At 67.9% G+C, this 17,516-nt stretch overlaps 2 protein-coding genes and 2 non-coding genes across 6 annotated transcripts; 1 reads left to right on the top strand and 3 right to left on the bottom strand.

Annotated features, from left to right (window-relative positions):
- The first annotated feature begins 97 nt into the window (after positions 1-97).
- On the top strand, positions 98-8,808 carry FHIP1B (FHF complex subunit HOOK interacting protein 1B). 3 transcript variants are annotated; one of them, XM_074860697.1, is made up of 13 exons: positions 98-160; positions 560-603; positions 1,727-1,951; positions 2,040-2,642; positions 3,147-3,305; positions 3,388-3,474; positions 3,564-3,731; positions 4,510-4,589; positions 5,364-5,548; positions 5,626-6,597; positions 6,672-6,850; positions 7,536-7,698; positions 8,089-8,808. In XM_074860697.1, exons 3-13 carry the CDS (start codon positions 1,814-1,816, stop codon positions 8,400-8,402), a joined length of 3,048 nt encoding a protein of 1,015 aa, XP_074716798.1. In that variant the 5' UTR covers positions 98-160; positions 560-603; positions 1,727-1,813; the 3' UTR covers positions 8,403-8,808. The 3 variants fall into 3 exon arrangements, with proteins under 3 accessions (XP_074716798.1, XP_074716796.1, XP_074716797.1); XM_074860695.1 differs by having other exon boundaries at positions 5,346-5,548; XM_074860696.1 differs by lacking the exons at positions 98-160; positions 560-603 and adding an exon at positions 766-826 and having other exon boundaries at positions 5,346-5,548.
- A 5,696-nt stretch (positions 8,809-14,504) lies between these two features.
- On the bottom strand, positions 14,505-17,491 carry RPS11 (ribosomal protein S11). The gene is made up of 5 exons (XM_074860694.1): positions 17,405-17,491; positions 17,014-17,145; positions 16,083-16,158; positions 15,215-15,344; positions 14,505-14,686 (listed from the first exon to the last, which is right to left on the bottom strand). Exons 1-5 carry the CDS (start codon positions 17,417-17,419, stop codon positions 14,563-14,565), a joined length of 477 nt encoding a protein of 158 aa, XP_074716795.1. The 5' UTR covers positions 17,420-17,491; the 3' UTR covers positions 14,505-14,562.
- On the bottom strand, positions 14,990-15,080 carry LOC141940318 (small nucleolar RNA SNORD35). Its single transcript, XR_012627948.1, has one exon. It is a non-coding gene; the product is annotated as a small nucleolar RNA SNORD35 (small nucleolar RNA).
- On the bottom strand, positions 15,918-16,007 carry LOC141940319 (small nucleolar RNA SNORD35). The gene has a single exon (XR_012627949.1). It is a non-coding gene; the product is annotated as a small nucleolar RNA SNORD35 (small nucleolar RNA).
- Positions 17,492-17,516: the final 25 nt, after the last annotated feature.

The raw sequence follows: 17,516 nt of genomic DNA, 5'->3' as shown, positions 1-17,516 counted from the left end.
GGCGGACGGGCCGTGGGCGTGGCCTGTGCCCCGTGGGCGTGACAATGGGCGTGTTCTGTGCCCAGTGGGCGGGCTCGTGGGCGGGGCCTGCGCGGCCGGTGCGTCGGGCGGCGGCGGGAAGATGGCGGCGGGCGCGCGGGGCCCGCGGCGGGGGCGGCCGGTGAGCGGCGGCGGGGCCGGGGGCCGCGGGGCGGGGGCGGGTTGTGCCCCCCCGGGGGTCTCGGTCTGCGCTCGGCGGGGCCGCGACGCGTCCCCCTCCTCCCCCCGCGCCGCTCCCGCCCCGGGCCGCCGCCTGCCCTTGGCCGTGCGGCCCCCGGGTGTCCCGGGCGGGGGGGCCGGGCCGGGCGGTGCCCCGGGGGTGCCCCGCTGCCGGGGGGGGTCGGGGGGGCGGGCGGGGAGTGCGCTCTGGCGGGGCGGGGAGCGGCCGGGCCGGGGCCTGGGGCTGGGCCGCGCGGGTGCGGAGGGTCCGGTAGCCCCGGGGGCCGGTTTGGGGGAGGATGGGGGGGCCCGGCGGGGGGGGGCCCCGACCCCGCGTCCGACCCCTCGTCTGCCCCCCCAGGCCCGGCGCTGACGGGACGGGACCCGCCGCGACCTTGACCCCAGGTAGGCGGCTCTGCCCCGGCGGGGGGGGCCCGATCCCGCCGCCAGCCCCGGGGGGGGGGAGCCCATGGGCACTGCGGTGGGACGGACAGACGGACGCTCCGGTGCTGCCCCCCCCCCCGCACTCCCCCGCCAGCGCCCGCCCGGCCCGGGGGCTCCTGGTCGCTGCTGTCACCGGCCCCTGCCCCGGGACCCGCGGTTTGGGGAGAGGACGAGCGGTTTTGGGGTAGGACCAGGAGTTTTGGGGTCAGGATGAGTGGTTTTGGGTAAGGCGGAGCGGTTTGGGGTCAGGATGAGAAGTTTGGGGTCAGCATGAGCAGTTTTGGGTCAGGACCGGCAGTTTTGGGGCAGGCTGAGCAGTTCTGGGTAAGGAGGAGCGGTTTGGGGTCAGGACGGTTGGTTTGGGGTCAGGATGAGAAGTTTGGGGTCAGCATGAGCAGTTTTGGGGCAGAATGAGCGGTTTTGGGGTCAGGACCGGCAGTTTTGTTGCAGGACCAGCAGTTCTGGGTAACGACGAGCGGTTTTGGGTCAGGACGATCAGTTTTGGGTCAGACGCCACCAGCCCGGTGCCCCTGTCCCGTCTCTGTCCCCGTGTTGGTCGGTCCCTGGCGGCCCCTCCGTGTCCCCGCGGTGTCACCGTGCCGGGGGCTCGCCGGGGCCAGGCCTCGCCCGCCGCTCGCGGTTTGGGGGTTCGTTAACGGCCGCTTCCATCCCCCACGGGGCCGCGTCCCAGCGGCAGCGTCGCCCCCTCCGAGCCCCACAGCGAGGGCCCCGCGCCCCCCCGCCCCGGCACGCGTGGCACTCGCCAGGGTTATTTCTGGCCAGGCTGGCGCGGGGGCTGCCGGTGCCGTCACTCCTTCCACGCGCTGCCGGGGGGGGCTGGCGGGGGCTCTGGGACGTGGCCACCACGGCTTCTCCTCGGTGGCCACCACACTTCTCCCCGGTGACCCTGGCGCTGGTGGTCGCTTGGGGCCCCGTCCCGTGCCGGCGGCGTCGCCGGGCGTGGGGGGGTGGGAGCAGGTGGCCGCTCCCCACGCGTCCAGGGTTCAAAGTGCGGGGCCAGCGCCCTCCCGGCACGCTCGCCCTTCCTCCTCCTCGCCCCGCTGAGCCGCCGCTGTCCCCGCAGCCCAGCCCCAGCATGGAGAGAGGGGCCCCGCGTCCCCCCCGCGTCCCCCCCGCGCGCTGCCGGGCGTCCCGCCGGTGACCGTCAGTGATGGAGAGGATGAGCTGGCTGAGCAAGCTGAACCCGCGGGCGGGCGGGCAGCGCCCCCCCCGCAGTGCCAGTCTCCAGAGCCCCGTCACCGCCGACCCCGAGACCTGCCTCATGGTCTTCAAGAACCACTGGGCGCAGGTGAGGCGCGGCGGGGACCCCCCCAGAGCCACCCGGCGTCCGCGCTCCTTTTCTTCCTCCTCCTCCTCCTCCTTCTCCTCCTCCGCAGGTCCTGCGCATCCTGGAGCGTCGCGGCTGCAAACCGGCCCCCGACGACCTCAGCGCCGTCCGCAACAACACCTACCAGATGCTGAACCTGCTGGCTGAGGACCGGCCGCGGGGGGAGGCGTCGCGGGGCCCCATCCTGGACTTCGTGGCCTCGGAGAACGTGCTGGAGCGGCTGCTGTGCTGGCACCTGCAAGGGGACTTCCCCGAGGAGCGCAAGGTGGAACAGCTGAAGCTCTACGAGATGCTCATCAGCCAGGCCCGGCAGCCCCTGCTGCGACACCGGCCGGTGCTGGCGCCGCTGCTGCGGCTGCTGAGCCTCTGCGCCGAGCCGGCCTCCGCCCCGCTGGAGAACAGCCTGGTGCTGCTGCTCAACCAGCTCTGCGTCTCGGTGGCCAAGGAGCCCGCCGTGCTGGAGCTCTTCTTCCACAGCCACGCCGACCAGGGCCCCGCCAACCTCATCATCTTCTCCCTCCTCATCCCCTTCATCCACCATGAGGGCGTCCTGGGGCAGCAGGCCCGCGACGCGCTGCTGCTCATCATGGCCATGTCGGCCACCAACCGCGCCGTGGCCGCCTCCATCACCGACAACTCCTACTTCTGCCCGGTACGGCCCGGGGGGGGCCCCATGGCGACCCCCGCCCAGCTCCGGGGCCCTGCCGGGACCGGGAGCTCCGTCTGGGTGCTGGGGGGAGGGTTGGGGACAAGGGAACAGCGGGGGATGTCGGGGACAGTGAGGGTGGAGGAGGGGGACAGGACCCCCGTGGGTCGGTGTTTGGAGGGGAGGGGCGGGGGTCTGGTGGCTGGAGACCCAGAGCCCCCGGCGGCTGCGGGCAGGGGCAGAGCGGGCAGGGGCAGGGCAGGCAGGGGCAGGGCAGGGGCAGAGCAGGCAGGGCTGGTGCCGGGGCTCCATGGCATGTGCCGGGGCAGTGCTGCAGGCACCTGCACCCGCTCTGCCCCTGCCCGTCCTGCCCGTCCTGCCACCGCTCTCCTGCCTGCGCCACTGCCCGGTCACAGCCCGGGTGTGGGTGCAGGTTCCGTGTGGGCACGGCGGGAGCTGAGCCCCTGTGTCCATGTGTCTGTCCGTCCGTGTGTCCCCCCCGCCCCCCAGGTCCTGGCCACGGGGCTGAGCGCCCTCTACTCCTCCCTGCCGCGCAAGATCGAGGTGCGGGGGGACGACTGGCACTTCCTGCGCCGCGAGGACTGGATCGGCGTCTCCTCGCTCGTCCTCTTCATGAACTCGCTGGAGTTCTGCAACGCCGTCAGCCAGGTAGGGCTGGGGGGGGACACGCCGGCCCCGCGCGGGGCTTTCCCGCGGCCCCTGACCCCCCCTGCCCGCTCCGGCTCCACAGGTCGCCCACCCGCTGGTGCAGCAGCAGCTGGTGGATTATGTGCACAACGGCTTCCTCGTGCCCGTCATGGGGCCGGCGCTGCACAAGGTGAGGCCTCCCGGCCCCCCCGCCCCTGCCCGTCCCCCTGCCCGTCCCGCTGCCCGCGCGGGCCCCTGCCGAGCCTCCGCCGCCCGCAGACCTCCATCGAGGAGATGATCGCCAGCACGGCCTACCTGGAGCTGTTCCTGCGCAGCGTCAGCGAGACGGCGCTGCTGAAAACCTTCCTGCGCTTCGTGCTGCTGCACCGCCACGACAACAGCACCATCCTCGACACCCTGGTGGGGCGCATCAACAGCAACTCCCGGGTGAGAGGCGCTGGGCGGCCCTGAGAGGACCCCACGGCCCCCCTGCTGCCCCCCATGGCCCCCCACGGCCCCCCTGCTGCCCCCCACAGTTCTCCAGGCTACTGCTCAGCCGTGGCACTGCCCTATGGGGCTGCCCGGCTGTGGCGCTGCCCTCCTGCCCCACTGCTGCCCCATGGTGCTGCCTTCCTGCCCCACTGCTGCCCCACAGCACTGCCCTTGGGCCCTGCTGCTGCCCCATAGAGCTGCCTGGCTGTGGCACTGCCCTCCTACCCCACTGCTGCCCCACAGCACTGCCTTGCTGCCCTATTGCTGCCCCACAGCACTGCCCTCCTGTCCTGCTGCTGCCCCATGGCGCTGCCATTCTGCCCCACTGTTGCCCCATAGGGCTGCCCAGCTGTGGCACTGCCCTCCTGCCCCACTGCTGCCCCATGGCACTGTGCTCCTGTCCCACTGCTGCCCCATAGGGCTGCCTGACTGGCAGGAGGGCCCACTGCTGCCCCATGGCTCTGCCTTCCTGCCCCAGTGCTGCCCTCGGGCCCTGCTGCTGCCCCACAGGGCTGCCAGGCTGTGACACTGCCCTCCTGCCCCGCAGCTCTGCCCTCCTGCCCCACTGCTGCCCCATGGCACTGCCCTCCTGCCCCACATCTCTGCCCTCCTGCCCCACTGCTGCCCCATAGGGCTGCCCGGCCGTGGCACTGCCCTCCTGCCCCACTGCGGCCCCACTGCTGCCCCCCGGCAGTCCCCGGGCGGGGCCGTGCTGACCCCGCGCCGCCCGCAGCTGTGCATGGTGTCCCTGAGCCTCTTCCGGACGCTGCTCAGCCTCAACTGCGAGGACGTGATGCTGCAGCTGGTGCTCAGGTAACTGGGGCCCCCACCCCCGCCCCGCGCCGGGGGCTCCTCGGGGACGGGGACGGGGCTGTCACCGGGCGCAGGGACATGTGGTGGGCGGGTGTTGTGCCCTGCTGGCGGAGGTGGTGGGGCCTGATGGGGTCCAGTGGGGTCTGGGGGGGTTTGATGGGGTCTGGTGGGCTCCAGCAGGTTCCAGGGGCACCTGGTGGGATCCAGTGGGGTCTGGGGGGGCATCTAGTGGAGTCCAATGGGATCTGGTGGGGTCTGGTGGGATTTGGTGGGATCTGATGGGGTCTGGTGGAGTCTGGTGGGGTCTGGTGGGGTCCAAGGGGATCTGGTGGAGTGTCCAAGTTGTCCAGTGGGGTCTTGTGGGGCATCTGGTGGGGTCCAATGGAGTCCGGTGGGGTCCGGTGGGATCTGATGGGGTTTCCAAGTGGGGTCTGGTGGGATCTGATGGGGTCTGGTGGGATCTGATGGGGTCTGGTGGGGTTTGATGGGGTCTGGTGGGCTCCAGGGAGTTCCAGTGGGATCTGGTGCGGCGTCCAGTGAGGTCCAGTGGGATCCAATGGGGTCTGGTGGGATCTGATGGGGTCTGGTGGGGTCCAGTGGGGTCTTGTGGGATCCAGTGGGGTCCAGTGGGGTCAGCTGGGATCTGATGGGGTCTGGTGAGGTCTTGTAGGGCATTCAGTGGGCTCCGGTGGGGTCTGCTGGGCTCCGCTGGAGTCCCCCGTCCCACTCCCCTGCGCGCGTGCCCCCTGCGTGCAGCCCCGTGCCCCCCCCCAGGTACCTGCTGCCCTGCAGCCACGTCATGCTGAGCCAGAAGCGGGCGGTCAGGGACCTGGACATCTACGGCAAGACGGCGGCCAAGTTCCTCTCCCTCATCCCACGCTGCTGCCGCCCCGAGAGCCCCCCCCCGCCGCCGCCGGCGCCGCCCGAGCGGGAGGAGGAACACGCCGCCTGGTCCAAGGGTACGGTACCGGCCTCCCCGCCCCCCCCCGCCGCAGCCCCACGCTGAGCCCCCGCGCTGAGCCCCCGTTGCCCGCAGGCCATGGCAGCCCCAGCGTGGACACCTCCTCTTCCTCGGTGGTGACGGGGCCGCGGCCCTCCACCCCCTCCCGCCTCGCCTTCTTCATGCGCCAGCAGAGCGCCGCCGAGGCCTCGTGCCCGGCGCCGCCGCGCTCCCCTGGCACCCCCTGCGGCAGCCCCGGCCCCCGGCCCGGCCGCTGGGATGAGGTGTCGGAGCTGGACGGGAATTACCTGGAGTACCTGCGGGACGCGCGGCGCAGCATCGACCGCTGCGCCTGGGCCTGCCGCGTCTGGTCAGCGCCTTACGACGGCGAAGAGCCCGGCGACCCCGACGGCCTCGCCGCCCCGCGCCCCCCCACCCCGCGCAGCAAGAAACGGGGTCTGACGGAGGAGGGCGCGAGGGAGCGGCCTCCTGGCAGCGAGCCCGGCGGCGGGGGGGGGTCCAGCCCCCAGCCCCGGCACTCGGCGACGCTGGTGAATGGGGCGACGGAGCCGGGGCGGCCCGAGGGGGACGTGGCGGTGAAGAAGGTGCGACGCAGCCCCCAGGGCGAGGGCGACGGTGCGGGGGCCCCCCCAGCCCCCGAGCGGGAGCACCGGCCGGTCCCGGCACAGAACGGGGCCCCCCCGGCCACCCCCCGGCCCGGCTGGGAGCCGCCGCCCTCCTCGGTGGACTCGCTGATCGAGGAGCTGCTGGCCCGGGCGCCGGCTGAGCCCAACGGGGCCGGCGTCACCATCGAGGCCTTCACCGAGGAGCTGCGGGAGATCGAGGCCGAGATGAAGAACGGCGGCGGCGGGGGGGCCCCGTCCTCCCCCCAGGACCCCCCCGAGGCGCCCCTGTCGCGAGAGGAGGAGGAGGCCTTCGCCAGCTTCGCCGCCCTGCCTGAGGCCGAGGCCGTGGGGCGGGCGCCGCCGCGGCCACCGGACGCGCTGGCCCAGCTGGTGGCCAGCCCGCCGCGGGCGGTGGGGCCACCCCCCAGCCAGCCCTTCACAGGTGGGGGCCGGGGGGGCCGGGGGGGGTCCCCGCCAGCCGGGACCCTGCCCGACGCGTGTGTTGGGTGCCCGCAGGCCCCTTCGTCTCGGTGCTGTTCGGGAAGCTGGAGAACATGCTGCACAACTCGCTCTACGTCAACTTCCTGCTGACGGGGCTGGTGGCCCAGCTGGCCTGCTACCCCCAGCCCCTGCTCCGCTCCTTCCTCCTCAACACCAACATGGTCTTCCAGCCCAGCGTCAAGTCCCTGCTGCAGGTACGGCCCCCCCGGCCCCAGCCCCGGGCCTCAGAAAGGGGCCGGGACCCCCCCGGGGGCGAGAGGTTGAAGGGGGTTACCTGGGGGAGAAACGGCCTTGAGCTTGGGAGGGGGAGTGAGTGGGGGGGGGGTCTTGTAAATCTGTGAGGAGGGGAAGGGAGAGAAGGGAAAAAGGCAAGGAAAAGTGGGGAGGGAAAGAGAAAAGGAAGAAGGAAAAGAGGAAAAGGAGAGGAGAGGAGAGGGGAGGGGAGGGAAAAGAGAAAAGAGAAGCAAAGAGAAAAGGGAAAAGAGGAAAGGAAAGGGAAAGAGTGAAAGAAAAGAGAAAGAGAAAGGAGAAAAAGGGAAGGAGGGAGAGTTGAAGATCGTGGATCTCCTGGGCCGGTAGCTGGGGGGGTCACCCCCGCCCCCCCGGAGCTCTCTCCCCGCTCCAGTGGGTTCAGGGGCTGTTTGTGCGGCGGAGCGGAGCCGGGGGGTCGGGGTGCACCCCCCTCGTTCCATTGAGTTGGTGGCTGCCATCCCCCCCTTACCCCCCCTTACCCCCCTTTACACCCCTTCACCCCCCTTTCCTCCCCCCAGCTCCCGGTTTCCTTTTCCCCCTGTCTGGGCCATCACCCCTCACGTTTTCTGCATCCCTGGACGGTTTGATTCTGAATCCTGCGCCCCCCCGCGGCGTGTCCCCCCCCAGGTGCTGGGCTCAGTGAAGAACAAGATCGAGAGCTTCGCCGCCAGCCAGGAGGATTTCCCCGCGCTGCTCTTCAAGGCCAAGAAATACCTGATCGCCCGCGGGCGGCTGGACTGGCCCGAGGCGCCGGGCCCCGGGGCCCCCCCGCGCCGCCCCGAGCCGCTGGGTGAGGGCTGGGGGGGGGCGCAGGCCGGGGGGGGGGGTGGGGGGGCTGCCTGGTGTATGGTGGGGGGCAGTGAGAGGGGTATGGGGGGGCTGGGGGCTGCACGGTGGGTTTTGGGGGGGGATGCAGGGGGGTTGGGGGTGCATGTTGTGTTTTGGGGTGGGGGCTGCGGGGGGGGCTGGGGGCTGCACCGTGGGTTTTGGAGGGGCTGGGGGCTGCCTTTTGCAGGGCGGGGGGGCCAGGAGAGGTATGGGGGTGCTGGGGGCTGCAGGGGGGGCTGGGGGCTGCCTGTTGCAGGGCAGGGGGGGGCCAGGAGGGGTACGGGGGGGCCTGGGGGCTGCCCCTCGCTGGGTGGCGGGGGGCCGGTGGCCTGACGTGGGGTGTCCCCCCCAGGTAAGAGCCGGAAGCCGTCGCTGGGGGAGCTGATCCTGCGTCACGCCCACAGCCCCACGCGGGCGCGTCAGGCGGCCCAGCTGCTGCAGCACGGCCGCGAGGGCCCGGGGGTGCCGGCGGTGGGGCCGGGGGGGGCTGTCGCCCCCCCCCATCTGCGCGGGGGCTCGTCGGCCGAGCGGCACAGCGAGGCGCTGCGCGTCAAGAACGCCGTCTACTGCGCCGTCATCTTCAGCGAGTTCCTGAAGGAGCTGGCGGCCATCGCCCAGGCCCACGCCGTCACCTCCCCCTTCCTCACCGAGCCCCCTGAGGAGTGACCCCCCCCCCCGCAACGCCCCCCCCCAACCCCGGCCGGCGCCTTTTTAACCACCCCCAGGACACGGACCTTTTTAATTTATTGGGGACGAACCTTTGGCTGAGACCGGGCTGCACTCGGGACAGGAGTGGCCGGCGGCCCCGCTGCCCCCCCCCGGCTCAGTGTGGGGGGGCGGCAGGGCAGGACCCTGGGCGGGGGCGCGGGGCGGGCTGGCTCTGCCCCCCTCTGCCCCCCCCCCGCCGCTCCCCGGGGGGTTCCCGGCCCCATTGCCCACCTGGCCCCTCTCTATGCAACAGCTGGGGGGGGGGTGGAGGGGGGTGGGGGGGCCGGGGCAATGCATGAGGGGGGGCTGCGTGTGTCTGTGCTGTGTAAAAGCCCCCCCGTAATAAAGGGTCTGGTCGAGGGCAGCGCCTGCTCCTGCCTGCACTGTGGCCGGGCAGGGGGGGCTGTGCGTGTCCGTCCGTCCCGTCCCACCCCCCCCTCCTCCATGGCCTCAGTGGCCACAACCACGGCACCCCCCAAATCCCCAGGACCTCTGGGACGCCCCCAGGCCCCCGCTCCCTGCTCAGAGCCGTCACCCAGCACTTCCCTAATGCTGGGCTGGGGTGGGGTGAGGATGAGGATGGGGATGAAGATGAGGATGAAGGAGGGGGATGAGGATGGGAAGGATGAGGATGGTGATGAGGATGGGGATGGGGATGAGGATGGGAATGAAGAGGAGGATGAGGATTGGGATGATGAGGATGGTGAAGGGGATGAGAATGGGGGTGGTGAGGATGAGGATGATGAAGGGGATGAGGATGGTGAGGGGGATGAGGATGCCGTGGATCACACCCCAGAGCTGCGCAGGAGCAGCCGCCCCGGGGCAGAGTCGGGTGAATTCCAGCGGCACAAACGGCGCCGGGAGCCTCTGCCGCGGGCCGGGAGCGCGGGGCTCGCATGGGGGCGGCGGGGCGAGGCCTCGGTGCCCTCCCTGCCACGAAAACACCCCCTGGCCGGGGGTAACCGCGGCGCTGCCCCCCAGCCCAGGAGCTGCGGGATCGGGCCCGTTTCCCCGGGCCGAGGGTCCGGCTGAGCGGGGCTGGGGCTGCCCTGAGCCGGGGCCGGCGGCTCTGGGGGGGGACGCGGGGTCTGGCAGCACGACGTGTGCCCAGAACAGCCCCCCCGTGCCCCCCAGATCAGCCGTCTCACCACGGTGATGTCGTCCTAAGAAGTTTCTTGGGATTTATGGTTATTCCCTCTTTTTTTCCATTTTTCGGGCTCAGTTGCTGCTGCCGGCAGAACGTTTCCTCACTCCAGCACCTGTCAGAGCCCCCCCCTGTCCCGCAGCGCGGGTGGGGCTCGGCCAGACCCCCCCGGGCTCCTCTCCCTGCCCTCGGGGTGGGACAGGTCACCCACAGACCCCTTGGCAAGGGGCAGGGAGGGGTTTTCCTCCCGGCTGAGCGGACCCAGACCTCAGGAATTTGGTAGCTCCCTCCCCCGGCGGGCTCAGACGTGGGGGCTGCCCCCCCCCTCCCCGAAATGCCGCGGATGAACCCCCCATGGTCAGCCTGGGCGCAGCGGGGGCCGGGAAAAGGCGTCCTGGTCCTTCTGGTGTCAACCCCCAGGGCAGGAGGGGGGGGACGGGGCAGCCCCTGGGCGATGGGGGGGACCTTCAAGCCGGACAGGCCGGGGGTGCTTCGGGGCAGCGGGGCTGGGGGGGGGGCGGTGCCTCTGGCCTGGTTCACCCCGCAGCGGGATGAGGCGCCTCGTCCTCTGATGGGGGAAATGAAAAGCTCTTTCTGCGCGGACTTTGGGGCAGAATTCCACCCACCCCCTCCCCTGCAGGTGCAGGAAATACCTGAGGGTCTGGGGGTGTCCGAGGAGCGACCCAGGGCGGATGTCACCCAGGGCGCTTGGGGGGACCGAGCTCAGCATCCCCGGGGCAGGGGGCGGCGGGTCAAGCGGCTGCTCCAGGGCTGGAAACTCCTGGGAGGGAAGTTCAGGAAGATCGAGCTGCGAAAGTCCTTGTCCCGGGAGATTGCGGGTGATGAGTTTATAAAGGGTTTGTAAAGGGATTGGGCCAGTCCACGGAATGAATATTCACGGGTCCGCGAAGAGCAAACCCAAAAAACTGCCTCAGGAATCCGTTACCCCCAACAGTCTGAATCCGGAGCTCCACGACGGGGGTGCCCTGTCCCCCCTTGCCCTGCCCGAGCGCTGGTGGGGGCCGAAGGGCCCAAGCTGTGGGTGCCCGGGCTGGCAGCACGGCTGGGGCTGCTGCGGCAGGAGCCCGAGCCGGGACGGGTTTGCCCGCACTCCGTGTTTGGCGGATAACGGCGTTTATTCGCCACTGTCTCGCGGCGGGGGAGATCCCGACCGAAGCGTTCCACCCCCACGGGGCGGGGGCCCCGCGCCGCCCCACGAGCAAATGCACTCTGGCACCCGCCAGCCTTCGCAGTGTCGTGATCGTCTTTGTGCCAAGCACCACGGGAAAAAAGGGGTTGAAGGAGGAATTTGGTGGCTGGGATGGGGGTGGGCAGGGCAGGAAAGGAGCCTTTGTCCTTTCTCGACGCTGGCAGCGAGCCCCGACCGACGTGAAGCATTAAACCTGGGCGTTAGGGCTTCTGCCCTCAGTGCCGGCTCTGGTTTGAGGAAGCCAGGGCTTTGCTGTAGGTGACAGCTGACCCCAGCGCTGCTGGTGACACCCTTAGAGCCACCTTCAGCCTTTAATTGATGTGCCAAGCTTGGCCTGTGCAAAAAAACAACCCCACAAAATGCGTAAAGCTTCGTGAATGCCCGACAGGCCGGGGCAGGGCGGCTGCCCACAGGCGGCTGCTCCCCCGCGGCCCGTCCCTGTGTCTGCGGGCGCTGGGGAGAAATGAGCTTAAAAACCTGCAAGAGGAGGCAAGGACGGGGAAAGGGCCATTTCCGACTGCTGGGATACGGGGTGAGGGGAAAAAAATTCTGTCTTCCTTGGTTTTCTGTCAGAAAGGATGGACCTTCGCGGGCCGGGGGGTAAGAAACGCTGTGGCGCAGCGTGGAGACCCCTGAGCCCAGCAGGAACTCGTGGGGCAGCGGCGGGGGCAGAGGAGCGCTGGATCCTGACCGGGGGGGGGAGACGGCGCAGCCAGAACTGGGCGGCCCGGGCGTGCCCCCTGCGCACGGGGGGAGGTTAAAAGCCTTCGCTTTGCCCGCGGGACCCCCACGGCCATCGCCCCCACCCAGGGGCAGGCAGGGTGGTCAGGTGAAGAGGCGGGGGTGTTCTCCCAGAGGCTGAGCCCTTTGCAGACCGTCCTGCCGGCTCCCGCATCCTTGTTTGACTTCACGCTCTCGGCTTTCCTCGCGCCTGACCCCCGTTACCGGCCTCGCAAAGCGGCTCCCAGAGTTCTCTGTTCTGTGGGCTCGTGCGTCTCAGTTCGAGGAACACGGCGGGCGATGAGGATGGCGGCTTTCGCTCGATTTTCCACCAGGAAGCAACGGGAACGCTGCTGCCTCCACACCCCCCCACGGGCTGAAATCCTCGGGGTTTCTGCCCCGCCGCCCCCCAGGAGGGTCTTCCAGACCTCACATCCCTGTTGCTGAGAGGTTTTTTTTTTTTTCCTGATTACCAGCTCAGATTGATTTGCGACCAGTTTAAACTCTCTGCTGCTCCAGAATCACCGTCTCTGCTCCCCCCGTGGGGTCTCTCCTCCCGCTGCCCCCCGCAAGCTGGTGGGTGCCTCCCCCCGTTGTCCTGCGACCCCATGGGGGTTTGTCACCGTCCCTGGTGAAGCTGCAGGGAAAGGCCCGTCACTGCCCTCGGCCGCGGCTCCAGCGCTCAGCTCCCATGAAATCTGCCCCGTCGGGTGCCCCGGGGAGGTCGCTGCCCTCCTCTTGCAGCCGTGTCACACCCTTTTAGCTTCTAGCAGGCACGATCCCGCTCTACAGAAAAGCGTATTTTTGTCAGTCGGCAGAGCACGGCCTCGTCCCACACACGGTTAAATTTAACCTCGGCTCAATTAATCCGCCCCCCACCATCCCTCGGTTCTTCCTGAGCCATACTCAGCCCTTTGGCTGCGTTGGCGGCGTCTCCCGGCTTTGGCTCTCCGTCCCCCGGAGCCCGCAGACGCGTTTCCAGTCCCCCCCCACCACGCAGCCGACAGCGTTCCTTTCCTAACTCACACGGAACCGCCGCTAAACGTAAAAAAAACCCCAAACCCCACGTTCTTCTCTTCCCCCTGTTGTGAAATGCCAAGGCAAAACACTCCGGCCGGCGGCAGTGGCTGCGTGAAATGGGGAAACTCGGGAGAAATTTTGCACGAGGGTTTATAAACCCCCTCCCGCCCGAGGTGTGAGCAGCAGACGGAGCCCCCCCACCCCCCCCCGGGCTGCCCACGCCAAGATGGGGGATTGTTCGTGAAGGGCTCAAAGTTGTTGTTGGTGGAAAGGGCCGAGGGAGCGATCGGTGGTGAAGTGGGTGTGGAGGCGGGGAGAGTCCTGGGGGTGGATGGAGGATGAGGAGGGAGGATGAGGAGGGAGGATGAGGGGGGGTGGGCAGGGGCTGCCCCTCGCCTCCCTGCAGGGGACACCGGGGCCAGAGCCGTCGGGGTGAGCAGGGGGGGCAGAGCAGGAGCCGCCCTCAGCCCGGCAGATCCAGCGCCCCGGGACGGGCAGGAGCCAGGCCCCGGCTTTGGGGGGGGCTGGTGCTTTGGAGGGTGGAGCTGGTGGTGCTGAGGGCGTACCCGGTGTTTCTGAGGGTGCACCTGGTGTTTCTTGGTGTAGCTGGGAGCCCTCTGCACTGTGCACCGAGGGACCAGTGCCAGGCAGGTGCGGGCCCCCCGCAGGCGCAGCCCCTCACTCCCTGTGGCGGCCGTACCCCGTTTCTGGCTCCCCCGGTGCCCTCTGCCGCACGCAGGGCCCTGCCCCAGGAGCTGCCCAGCGGCTGCCCCGGACACCCCGGGAAGAGGCGGCGCTGCCCCGCCGCGGGTTCAGGGGGTCGCGGCCGCCCGCGGGCCAGGCCTGGGCAGACGCTCGGTCCCGGACGGGTCGATATTTCAAACCAAGGACCAGAGCGGTTGGGAGGTTCCCCCTGCGCAGCTGCGATGGCCGAGCCGTTCTCACAGAGAAGGTTCTGCGCCACCACAGTCGCCGCCCAGGGCCTCGGCCCCGTTACAGCCGGGTGACGCACGGAAACGTTCCAGGGGTTGGGAAGGGTTCGGAATTCTGGGAGCAAAAGGCGCCGTTTCCGTCAAACCACCGGCCCCGGGCGCAGCGTGGCCGCGTCTGAAACCCTGAACCTGCCGCCATCGAGAGATCAAATCCTGCCTCGGAACCTGGCAATAACCAGCGTTGTCCCCAGATCTGCTGGGCCTTACTGGTAACGGCACGGGCTTTACTGGTAATGCCTCCAGGCCAGCGCAGTCAGCGCCCCCCCCAGCGTCCCTGCAGGTGCCAGGGGACCCCCCAGCCCTCCCACAGCAGATTTTGCCCAGTTGGGCGCATGGGAACAGCGACGGGGCCACCCTGCAACCATCTTGGGGAAGTCATGGGGCCCCGCTGCTGGGTGAAAACACCAGATTTTGGTCACTCCACCTCTGCTTCTCCTCCCGCTCCCTCCCGGCTTCCCCCCCCCCAACCACGGGATCAGTTTCCTCCAGGACTGTTCAGCTCCCGGCACCACGAGCAGCTGTCACTTCTAAAAAAATACCATCTGCCGGAGCAGCAGTTCCTGTGGCATCGACTCATGCCCCTCAGCCGCCGTCGCTCCCCAGCCCCGACCCTCCTGTGGGGAGGCGCCAGGCAGACCCTCAGCCCGCAACGACCCATTTCAGCTTTTTCTGAGAAACGAGCTCGAATGCTGCGACAGCCTCCAAGAGGCTTTGCTCTTCTAAACCGCGTCCTGACGTCACCCCCATCTGTCACCTGCCTGGGGAGGCGCTTTCTGCAGAGGCCTAAAACCAGGTCCCCTTTGCTTTCTCCTTGGGCCCCGCTTCCCCACACATCACAGATTTAAGCCTGGCTCAGCCAGTCCTGGAGCTGGGACTAACAGCAGCCGCTTTCCTGGGGAGGGGCTGAGGGTCGGCGCCTCCTCCCTCATTTCTGCACAGAAAACCCAAAATATCAGACCCAGCACGCGCCCAGGTGACTCTTTACAAAAGCTTTATTGGTCCCGTGTGTCCCCCACGGGCCATTTTTGTTTTTTAGAATTTCTGGAACTGCTTCTTGGTGCCCGCAGCCTTGGTGACTTTGAGGACGTTGAAGCGGACGGTCTTGCTGAGGGGACGGCACTCGCCCACGGTGACGATGTCCCCGATCTGCACATCCCTGCAAAGACATGGCCAGCAGCGCCTCAGCGCTTCCGTGGGGCCCCCCCAGGCCTCGCCTAAGCACGGCCACAGGGACGGTGCTCCGGCCGCCCTGCGCTGAGCCTAAACCCGGGACTGAGCTCCGGAAACACGCCGGGGAGTCTCCAGCCACATCACAAGGCCGGGTTTGGCTGGAAACCTGTGCTCCAAAGCCAGGCTTAGGGAACACCCACCAGCCTCCAAACCCCAGCTTTTCCTTCAGGAACACCCAAACCTTCACCCTTCCCCAGGACCCGTCGCGGCACCGACTGTCCAGAACCTGCTTCCTGGTTCAGCAGTTGCCAGTGGCGTTGTCAGCAGCCCCTCACGCGTGAGGGATCTGAAGACCATCGTGAGTTCAGACATCACCACCAGTGAGCAGGTTCCAGACCAGTAAAACCACACGTGTCACGGGGACGCGCTCGCCGCCGTTCTGACGCCAAAGCCGAGCTCAGCGTTACAAACAACAGACACAAACATTCCCAGGACACCCGGCGCCCCCCAGCACCTGAAGCAGGGGGAGAGGTGCACCGACATGTTCTTGTGGCGCTTCTCGAAGCGGTTGTACTTGCGGATGTAGTGCAGGTAGTCCCGACGGATGACGATGGTGCGCTGCATCTTCATCTTGGTCACCACACCTGGGCGAAGTGGGGAGCGTCACTTTGGGCTACAACCAGCAGATTTTGAGAAGAGACGCCCAGGAGGATCGGGCAGGAGCGTGCGGCGTTTGGCACCACAAGTAGGACTCATCAATTCCAGTAATTTCCCCTTATTTACCTTAAAAATAAAGCCTAGCGCGGACTCTGGCGTCCTACCAGGATGGAAGGTCTTTCCTCCCACCTTACTGCCAGGCCACAACCTTCAAATTTATGTTATAAACCAAATTATTTCTCTTTTTTTTTTTTTTAAGACCTTCTAAGACACACTTCCTCTGCCAGGCTGCAACCTTTATAAATTTGGATTATAAACCGAATTATTTCTCTTTTTTTAAGACCTTCTAAGCACACTGTGACACGCTTCCTCTGCCAGGCTGCAACCTTCAAATTTATATTAAAAACTGAATTATTTCTCTTTTTTTAAGACTTTCCAAGAACACCGCGACAGGCTTGCTCCACCCGACGCTGCCTGCGCTACCTCCTCCTGCTCTACACCCACGTCTGCACCACGGAGCAGCACATTTGGGGGTTTTAAGGGCCAGTGGCGGGTCCTTTGGCTTGGCATCAGTAAAGCCGTTGGCACTGTCGTCAGAGCCCCTTAGCCCGGACTCGGCAGACCATCGTGAGAGAACAGCATCACCTGCCGCACCAGGACCGCAGCCCCGCCCAGCTCTCCCCCTTACGCCCATGGGGGTGCTCCCCCGGGACCCCCCAGCTCACCCGAGAGGATGCGGCCGCGGATGGAGACGTTGCCGGTGAAGGGACACTTCTTGTCGATGTAGGTGCCCTCGATCGCCTGCAAAGAGAAGCGACCGTCAGCGCTGGTGTTACTGGTCTGTGGTTCATTTGAGCTGAGTTGAATCATTTTTGGTGGTTTGGGTTTAAATAAGGAATGATTTAGAGCAACCACGCAACCAGCCACGCTGCTCCAAAGTCCTTTATGAAGTCCCAGGCTGAGGCCACGCAGACCAATAATAATCAATAACCAGATTTCTACCCAAACAATGAGACTCATAACGAGGCACCGCCGTTGGACTGGTCGTAAGGAGCATTCACTGCCAGGCAGACCGGCTGTTCTGAGAGCGACATTGTGGAAGGGCCTCCAAAAATGTTAAAATCGCGATGTGAGCCAAAAATCCTCAGGCTGAGGGCGCTGGAGGGTCGTGCTTTTAGGTCCGTGGTGGGCGCAGAGGCAGCCCCCCCCTGCCCCCCAGCCGAAAAGAGGTGGGAATAAGGAAATTAGTAATGGGAATTAGCATGCTTATGCATGAGAACTTAATTAATACGTATTGCTGTATCCCATATAGTCAGCGCTACAGGAGCTGGGGGTGCGTTGGTGGGGAGAGACTCCCCAGCGCACCCAGTTAATAAAGGAGCGTCTGCCTATCCACATCAAATTGGTGTCAAAAAGTTCGCTTTTATCCCATTTTGGTGACACTGGGAGGGACCAACGGCTCCGGCCACGCTCGTTTAAGCCCAAGCGCCTCGCTAATGCGGATTTGTCACCTCGTTCCTTCGTCTCGCTGAAGGTTTTGCCGGTACCGCTCGGAGAAGCCGCACCCGCCTACGAGGGGCCGCGCTCGGCGGGGACGTCGCGGCCCTTGGGGTGCAGAGGGGGGCTGCCCTGCCCCCCCCCCCCCCCCCCCCTTACCTCCTTGGGGGTCTTGAAGCCGAGGCCGATGTTTTTGTAGTAGCGGGGCAGCTTCTCCTTGCCGCCCTCCCCCAGCAGCACCCGCTTCTTGTTCTGGAAGATGGTGGGCTGCTTCTGGTAGGCCCGCTCGGTCTGGGGAGGGGGGAGAGCGGGGGGAGAATCACCGGCTGCCCCCGGGCACGGCGCCTCCCCGACACCGAGAGCCGCCTCCCCCCCAGTTCCAGGGCGCGGTAACTCACGGAGAACCGCCCCCCCCCTCCGCCGCCGCCCCGCAGGCCGCTCCCAGCCGCGGCCCCGCCGTCCCCCAGGTCCCCCGGGGCGGGTGCCGGCCACGGGGGGTGCCCGGGGGGGGTGTCCTGGCGGCCGGGGCCTACCCCCGCGCAGCACCCACCTGCGTGTCCGCCATCTTGGGCCGCGCGGCGGAAAGAGGCGGCGGGGCGCGTGCGGGGCCGCTTATCCGCGAGGCGCCGGAAGTGACCTCACGGGAGGGCGGGGCCTGTTAA

Source organism: Strix uralensis, chromosome 2, assembly GCF_047716275.1.
Source record: "Strix uralensis isolate ZFMK-TIS-50842 chromosome 2, bStrUra1, whole genome shotgun sequence".
Lineage (NCBI taxonomy): Eukaryota > Metazoa > Chordata > Aves > Strigiformes > Strigidae > Strix > Strix uralensis.
The sequence above is the reverse complement of the archived record's forward strand: the minus strand, read 5'-3'. Positions and strand labels throughout refer to the sequence as shown.